Raw genomic sequence first — 8,737 nt, 5'->3', positions numbered from 1 at the left:
CGTAAAGACTTCCTGTGGCAGAGACTGATTGGAAGAAGCGCTTCCGGCAGCCCAGGCCCACTAATCAACAAACCACCCTTCGGGGCCAGAAGTCATCCTCGCCTCAGGCCCTTCAGGGTAGTGCGTCCGCCCAACCCAGCTCTCGCGACGTGGCAGTGAATAGTGACGCCTTCTTTGCCTCCGTCCAGCTCCAGACCACCTCGTCTCCCAGCCGCCCCGGGCATCGGGCGGCTCCAGGAGTCCAGGACCTTGTGATTGGACCAGCGGTGGAGCTTCCGAGGGACCTGAGCATTCCCTGGGCTTGGTGCCTGTTCTTCCTACTCCTTTCGGTGAAGTTAAAGAAGAGGTCTGATTTTTGTACCTTCGTTCATTTATTCTTTCCGAAGCCGATTATTGAGGCAGCATAGTATGCAGACTCTGGAGCCTATCTCGATTTGCCCCCTTGGCCATTTGTGACAATGAGCGAGACAGTGGGCCTCAGCTTCCATATATGAAAAATGGGATAGTGATAGTATCTATTTCATTGGGTGGTTGGGAAAAATGAATTAAACAAGTAAGGCAAAGCCTGGCACATAGTAAGCACTCAGTAAATTCCAGATATTACCGTGAGCCAGACGCTGTACTAAGATCATGGTTTTGGAGATAGATGAGAGAATAACATTAGTTGAGATAAGTAGCAGTTTAAATTCAGGGATAAATATTGTGATGAAAACATGCAAAGTGCTGTGAGAATATAATGGAGGGAGATGTACTGAAGTTATGGAGGGTGGTGACTTACTTAAGAATGACTTACAAATCTACCAAGGATGTGATGGGTGGCAGGGAATCTCTGTCAGAGATCACAGTTTAAAGGGTCAGTGTGGACATGCATGGCATTCTCAAGAAATTGAGTAGTATGTTACTGTTAGGACAAAGGTGGTCATTTCCTCCAGGAATCTCCTCTGTGCTTCCACTACTCCATGTGTGTGTCTCTAGAACAGCACTTACCACATTTTCATATTGAAATGTTCTTTTTATGTTTTTCTCCCTCACCTCAGGTCAGGGATCTTGCGTTGGTCTTTGTCTTCTCCCATAATGCTTGGCATTTAATAAATGTTCGTTGAATTCGAAAATACATATGGGCCGTGACTCTAGAAAGGTGAATTGGAGCCAGATGTGAATTTCGTAAGCCAAAGAATTCTGACTGGCTTGTTCTAAGGCTCAGTGGAAAGCCATTAATCTGAGTTTTTAAAAAGATTAAGTCTAACAGCACTGGAAACTAGATTAGGTAGAAGGAGAAGCTAGAGGAAGGAATACCAGTTAGGAGTTAACAAAAATCTCTCAGATTCTACCTATATGTATATCAGAAGTTGAACGCATTAAGACTGTTTAGATTACTGGTTAATACATTTTTCCACCAGAACCAGTTAAAAGGTTCCTGCACCTAACACACAGAATAAGAAGCACCTCTTCCTATTTTTAACTATACTCCCTTTTCTCCTACTGATCCAGGACATGTGTCAAGATACTCTTGAGAAACATTCCAGGTCTCATTTAAGTATCTGGCTTTGCAAATGATGATAATCTAGTAATGAGGTAGTGGGGGTGAGGTGGGAAATATAGACACTAGAGTCCCACATACTGTTGTAGCGATTATTCTTGACCCAAATTCTATCTATGATTCAGTCTAGTAGGAATTGTCATTGTGTGTGATTTGATGTCATCTAACATTTGAATCTCTTCATTTCTTCAGGGAGAACATCTTTGGTTCTACAGTGTTGCTGATGATGACATTTTTCTAAGTGGTCTTAAACAGACTACTTTTTATGCAAATAACTGACTAGACTTTATGTTTTTCACTTCAGAAGCCTGTAATCTACAGTTGCCAGAGATTTAAAAACACTACTTTTAGGATATCATCTACATTTAATTTGAAAACTTTTCTTATTCCAAAATGTTGAGATATTGGGGAGAGATACCAATCTCATCAAGCCAGACCAACAGAAGTACTTTTGACTTACTGCCACGGGAATTCCGTCTGGTGGAAGTCCATGACCCACCCCTGCACCAGCCCTCAGCCAACAAGCCCAAGCCTCCTACTATGTTGGACATCCCCTCAGAACCATGCAGCCTCACCATCCATACCATTCAGCTGATCCAGCACAACCGACGTCTGCGTAACCTCATTGCTACGGCTCAGGCCCAGAATCAGCAACAGACAGAAGGTGTCAAAACTGAAGAGAGTGAACCTCTTCCCTCTTGCCCTGGGTCACCTCCTCTTCCTGATGACCTCCTGCCTTTAGATTGTAAGAATCCCAATGCACCATTCCAGATTCGCCACAGTGACCCAGAGAGTGACTTTTATCGGTAAGTCAGGGTTTTGCTATATCTTACTTTTCTCAAAAAAAATGTTCTAACACCTGTATTAAGCATGTTAATGACATTTCCTTGATGAAACTGAGAATAAGAGTAATTGACTTGACGAGAGTTGCTCAGGTTAATTAATGGGAAGTCTGTAAGCTTGGACCCTGATCTTCAAAATCTAAAGTCTGTATTTTTTTATGTTTTGATGCAACAAATATTTATTGAGTGCCTACTACGTACCAACCACTTTACTAGGAGCAAGGTACTACACTGTTACATAAAACAGGCCTGGGCCTAATAGTCCTCAGAATCTAGTCTTTCTCTTTCAGTTAAAATGTATATTCTGGATTTAGCTCAGTGCCCTAATTTGAGATTCATGGACACTGAATGGAATTTAATTCATGGAATCCACAAGTTCTATACAAGAATTTTTTAATTGTGTAAGAAATAATAAAAACATCCTTGATCCTTGCTACTCAAAATCTTATTCAAGACCTGCAGCATCTGTATCACCTGGGAGATTGTTAGAAATGCAGTCTCAGGTCCCCACCCAGACCTGCTGGATAGAATCTTCATTTTAACAAATCTTCAGGAGATTCACAAGTGTATTTAAGTTTGAGAAGCCCTGCTTCAGATCCTCTGAATGACTGACTTATAACCTAGTGCTACTGCTAAATTTTATTGTGTAAGTTTGCATTTGGTGCCAAATAACTACTTTTTTCTTTTTGTTTTGAAATTTGTCAGACTTTCAGAGAAGTTTAAATAATAGTGCAGTGAACACCCAAGTACCCTTAACCTGGATTCACCAATTGTTAACATTTGCTTTTTCCCATATGTGTGTGTATACACATATACACACAAATATATAAATATATGTACACGCACATCCTACACTTTTTTTGCCAGATATTTTAAAGCTGCAGACATTACAATATTTCATCTCTAATTCTTCACCTTATCCCAAGGACATTTTCCTGTATAATCCCAATATCATTATTACACCAAAGTAAATGAACACTATTTAAATGTTATAAGTCCATATTCAATTTTCTTCATTTGTCCCCGAAATATCTTTTGTAGATATATTTACCACAGTCTAGGACCTAACAAAGATACATGCATTGTATTTGGTTTTATGCCTTTTTTTTGTGTCTTTTAAGCCAGAATAGCCTCTTTTTTAAAAACATGATATTAATCTCTTTTAAGAGTTCAAGTCATTTGTCTTATAGAAAGTCCACTTATTGGATTTGCTGATATTTCCTCAAGATTAGATTCAGGTTAAATTTGTTTGGCAAAAGTACTACATAAGTAATATTGTATATCACTTATTGCATTGGCTTATTGGTGATGATAGTTCCTACTATTTTCATTGTCTTAAATGAATGAGAAAAAAAATAGATTTAATATGTAAAAGTTGCAGTTGGGCCAGATGAAGTTATTATAATAGTGAATAGGGGAGGGATAACTGTGTCATTACATGCATGGCACATATTCTTATAGATATGCCCAATTTAAAAACACTCTAGCAATCAGTATAATATTTACATTTTGAAGGCAATTTAGTTGTAACAAAATAATAGCATCCATCATATTAAATTGATGCTGTTACTTAGAATTTTGTAGTTTGCTGTCAAATTTCTAACTTTAATGGTTAAGAAGAGCTATAAACATCAAAAAGTATACCTAGGTTTATACCTATTTAAAAAACTGTGATGAAAATGATTTACATCAGCTATGGGAGTGCCAAAATTATTTAACTTTGAAAGTATATAGGTCCATATATTACTTAAGCAAAGCAATATTGGTTTAGTTCTCTGTTTATTAGACACTTCTAATTAGGCCTGTAGCTTTTGACCCAGAGAGACTGGCCATGGAAATGATGATGGAAATAGTACATGAAAAGTCATTTGGCGGTTGGTTTTCTTATTTTCCAGTTATTACGTGCATTGCAGTAGTTGCTACTGAGCAGAATAGTAAAGTGGGCGGATAGCTCCTCAAGCACTCTTTGTACACCACATGGTGAGATGCCAAGTATGAACCAGGGAAGAGTGATTTTCTGTACCCTATTTTATTTTTATCTATTGTATGTATTTACTTCCTTTGTCTGGGGGGTGGCAGAAGATAGGAAATTTCAGGAGACAGATAAATTATTAGAGGCTCATCAAAAGTTATTTTTAGGAGATCAGACAGCTTTTTGAAGTTTTTCCTTGGAAAGATAAAGTTTTCTGCAGTAGTGATTGGATGCAAAATGATGTATTATGAAGAATATGTGATCCGAAGTCAGAGGCTCCACCACTTATTACTAATACCTAAACAACTTGGCAAATCAGGCCTTCTGAAACTCAATTTCCTCACCTGCCAAATAGGAATAATAATATAGACCCTACCCATTTCACAGCATAGGAGAGGATAAAAATGCTTTGTAAGCTGTATATGTTTTAAATTGCTTTTATAAAATTGACTTGCTTTCCCAGTTTTACAAATGGTCTGTTATTGTTATATAAAAATCTCCTAATTGGGACTGACTTTCTGAAAGGCCGTGTTGTTGCCCAGCATGTGAGGAAACTATGTTCTGGTGAAAAAACTTGAGCACCATTAGTAGTTGAGCTATATACTATAAAAATTAGTCAGATTCTAAAAGTGGTCAAAATGAGCAGTGGGTACAGAAGGAAACTTCCTTTTCACTAGATACCCTTTTATACTGTTTATTATAGGCATGCATTGCCTATTGATAAAACTCCTAGAGAGACAAGACAGGTCACCCCTTTGCAAGAGCACTAATAACATTACTACCATCTCTGCTTTCAGTGGGAAAGGGGAACCTGTGACTGAACTCAGTTGGCATTCCTGCCGGCAGCTCCTCTACCAGGCGGTGGCCACAATCCTGGCCCATGCAGGCTTTGAGTGTGCAAATGAAAGTGTCCTGGAGACCCTAACTGATGTAGCACATGAGTACTGCCTTAAGTTCACCAAGTTGCTGCGCTTTGCTGTGGATCGGGAGGCCCGGCTGGGGCAGACTCCTTTCCCTGACGTCATGGAGCAGGTATTCCACGAAGTGGGCATTGGCAGTGTGCTCTCCCTTCAGAAGTTCTGGCAGCATCGCATCAAGGACTATCACAGTTACATGCTCCAGGTGAGGTGACCCTGTGCAGAAGTGAGTAAAGATGTGTAGTCTAGGGCTGTTGAACAGGATCCCACAACACTTGCTGTAGAATGCAGAGCACAGGGTCTTGGAACAAAGTGGACGTAACCTTCTTTCCCCATGGCCCTAGCTGAGATTCACTGGCCTCATCCCTGGCCTGGCCAGACCCAGGGGTCTCCTTTACTCAATGAATGGCCCCAATTGTTAATATTTCCTCTGGAAGAAATTATTATAGATAGGTATATGGAGTTTGAGAATGTAGTTAGCATGCTTTTATTCAGCAAACATTTATTGAGTGCCTATTGTGAGTCAGGCACTGTGAGATATAGCAGTTAACAAGACACGCTCCTTGAATCTACATTCTTGTTGAGAGAGAAACAAAAATAAATAATAATCAAAACAATTTCAGATGGTGTTCAGGGCTATGAAAAACAAAACAGTGAGGTGATACTGCCGAAGGGTGGACGAGCACGAAGAGACATCATTTTTGGTTAGAACCAGAAATATCTCTTCAAGCTTGTGGCCTTATGCAGGTCATTTGTTCACTGTTTTGGTTTCCCCAAATCTAAAATATCATAAGGAATTTTTAATGCCCAACAAAAAAAACCTTTGCTAAGTGATCCAGATTTCCTGCACCATTTATTATCCACAATGTCAACTTAGTTTTTATAGCCAAAAATGTGATCATTTGTCCAAGTTCTGATTTAGCTTTGTCTATTTATGTAACTTTTAATTAATGACATATGCTCTGCAAACAAATTTTCTTTATATAGCTCTATCATTTACAAATGCAAACTCAACACCTTAAACAGATTCTTTTCATTGGCAGCGAATGCTTTATTCATATTCACATTCCATTGACTTTTCCATGGGATGCCACAAACTGACTATCCAACTTGCTTTTAACATTTTCTTAAAAAATTATCTCCTGCTTGCCAACAGATTAGTAAGCAACTCTCTGAAGAGTATGAGAGGATTGTCAATCCTGAGAAGGCCACAGAGGACACTAAACCTGTAAAGATCAAGGAGGAACCTGTGAGTGACATCACTTTCCCTGTCAGTGAAGAACTGGAGGCTGACCTTGCTTCTGGAGACCAGTCACTGCCCATGGGAGTCCTCGGGGCTCAGAGTGAGCGCTTCCCATCTAACCTGGAGGTCGAGGCTTCACCACAGGCTTCAAGTAAGATAAATCAGCTTACTTTGATTCTGGGTGATTTGCCAGTCTTGGTACTTTCTACTTTATGGAATCATACTCTGAAAATGGAAGAACAAAAGTGGGAGTGGGCAGAATGAAAAGCCTAAAAACAAATATAGCTTCACTGACCTAAAAATACCAACATTTTTCTCTTTGTAATTAGCTAGCTAGTACAGCTAAAGTAATTCCTGGTTAGAATGCGATATGCATTATCCTGTTGAGTACCAGTTAATTCAGCTGACCCGGCTGGGTTGGCAAATGTCCCCTTCTTCCCTTAGTTTTATGTATTGGTCCTTCCTGGTGCTTGTACTCAGTTAAGACAACTTCTAGATAGATGGAGTCGTGTTAATTGCTCAAGGATATTTGAATAGTTGGGTTTCCTTCTTAGAGTAACCCAATAAATTGGAGCCGAAAGAGGTTGAAATAGGGCTACAGCTGAGAGGCAGCTAGCCTCTTCTTCCAGGGAGACTCTGTGATTACCTTCGGAACTAGGATGACTTGATCCTTAAGTCAATTAGATAACAAATTAGTCTAGACACCCAGTTCTTTACAAACGATGCACAAACGATACAAATAGCAAAGCCTCCAGTGCATGCTAAACAGAATTAGGTCATGGTTTTTAAAGTGTTAAGCAGGGAGCCTTTCACCATGGAAGAATAACCACAGAACAGTATTGCTAGAACATAGACAGAAGGACCTTGTTGCAGACTTAGGGACTGTGTTGCTTTTCAGCAGACTGGGAACTGCCAGCATTTGGTAGTGATCATTAACTTCATAATGTGAGAGAGGAATAGTGACCCAAACAAAAGCAGGAAAACAAGACAGCCCCTTTAGAGGAAGAACATGCAATCTTAACAGGGCAGGAGTGCATGGTTGTGCCTGCATTTGGGCCATGAAACAGGAAATTTTTCTCCATGTATAGTTTTACTTCCCAGGTTTAGAAAAATAGTGGGTGAGATGGGGTAAAGGAGGGTGGAAGAAGTGGAAAGGAAGATATTCAGAGTAGGTAGCTTTTTGAAGCAACGTATTACAACCATCTTCTGCAGACAGGTGGAGTCCTTGTATAAACTGAACTCAAAGGCCATCAGTCTGCCCTGGATGATATGTTCATTGTATTTTATTCCAGCCTTGGCTTACCACTAGTCATATATTCTTTCATTCTAGGTACAGAGGTAAATGCTTCCCCCCTTTGGAATCTGGCCCACGTGAAAATGGAGCCTCAAGAGAGCGAAGAAGGCAATGTCTCTGGTCACGGTGTGCTGGGCAGCGATGTTTTCGAAGAGCCCATGTCAGGCATGAGTGAAGCTGGGATCCCCCAGAGCCCTGATGACTCAGACAGCAGCTATGGTTCCCACTCCACCGATAGCCTCATGGGGTCCTCCCCTGTTTTCAACCAGCGCTGCAAGAAGAGGATGAGGAAAATATAAAAGGAAAAGAGGGAGATTTTCTGTACAAACCCAACAGAAAACCTTAATGTATTCAAATTTATTTCCTTAAACAGTGATTTGACTCTTTTTCAAAACACAGTGGATTTTCCTGATTTCAGTGGAACTGGACTTAAACAAGTTTGCATTTTACTTTTGCATTGTTTTTGTAGTTTTCTACAACCAAGCCACTTTTTGCAGGCATTGCAATGTTGGGGTGGTAATCAGACCAAAGCAGCATCGCTGACTGCTGTCTCTACTGTGACTAGAAAAGTTGCTGAGCTTCTCTAGAGCTGTTTCTCTTGCACAACAATTATACCACTTTGACTTACCTTGTGGAGATGTTGTAAAATTGAAATGTTATTAACCTTCGCTATGCTTGAACAACTCACAAGTAAAAATATATGCAGGTATCAGATGTCAGTTTTTCATTTGTTTCATTTTTGGTTCAAGTCTTTGGGAATCCAGTACTGATACCAAACAGGAAAAAGCTAAATTCTGCACAACTTATCAGTAGTGTTTTTTAAACTGTTTTTGCTGCCCATGAAGTCTCATAAAATCAGGTCTGTGGTAAAGCAGTATTTTTGCTTATTCAGACAACCCTCTACTCATCACATATTTCCTTCTTCCTTT

General features: G+C 39.9%; 1 protein-coding gene across 1 annotated transcript; it reads left to right on the top strand.

Moving 5' to 3' along the window:
- The first annotated feature begins 50 nt into the window (after nt 1-50).
- SUPT7L (SPT7 like, STAGA complex subunit gamma) lies at nt 51-8,522 on the top strand. Its single transcript, XM_016145367.2, has 5 exons — nt 51-346; nt 1,733-2,346; nt 5,152-5,476; nt 6,428-6,665; nt 7,845-8,522. Exons 2-5 carry the CDS (start codon nt 1,934-1,936, stop codon nt 8,105-8,107), a joined length of 1,239 nt encoding a protein of 412 aa, XP_016000853.1. The 5' UTR covers nt 51-346; nt 1,733-1,933; the 3' UTR covers nt 8,108-8,522.
- The last annotated feature ends 215 nt before the right edge of the window (nt 8,523-8,737 follow it).

This window comes from Rousettus aegyptiacus, unplaced genomic scaffold (assembly GCF_014176215.1).
Source record: "Rousettus aegyptiacus isolate mRouAeg1 unplaced genomic scaffold, mRouAeg1.p scaffold_m13_p_7, whole genome shotgun sequence".
Lineage (NCBI taxonomy): Eukaryota > Metazoa > Chordata > Mammalia > Chiroptera > Pteropodidae > Rousettus > Rousettus aegyptiacus.
This window is presented reverse-complemented; position numbering and strand designations above follow the sequence as displayed.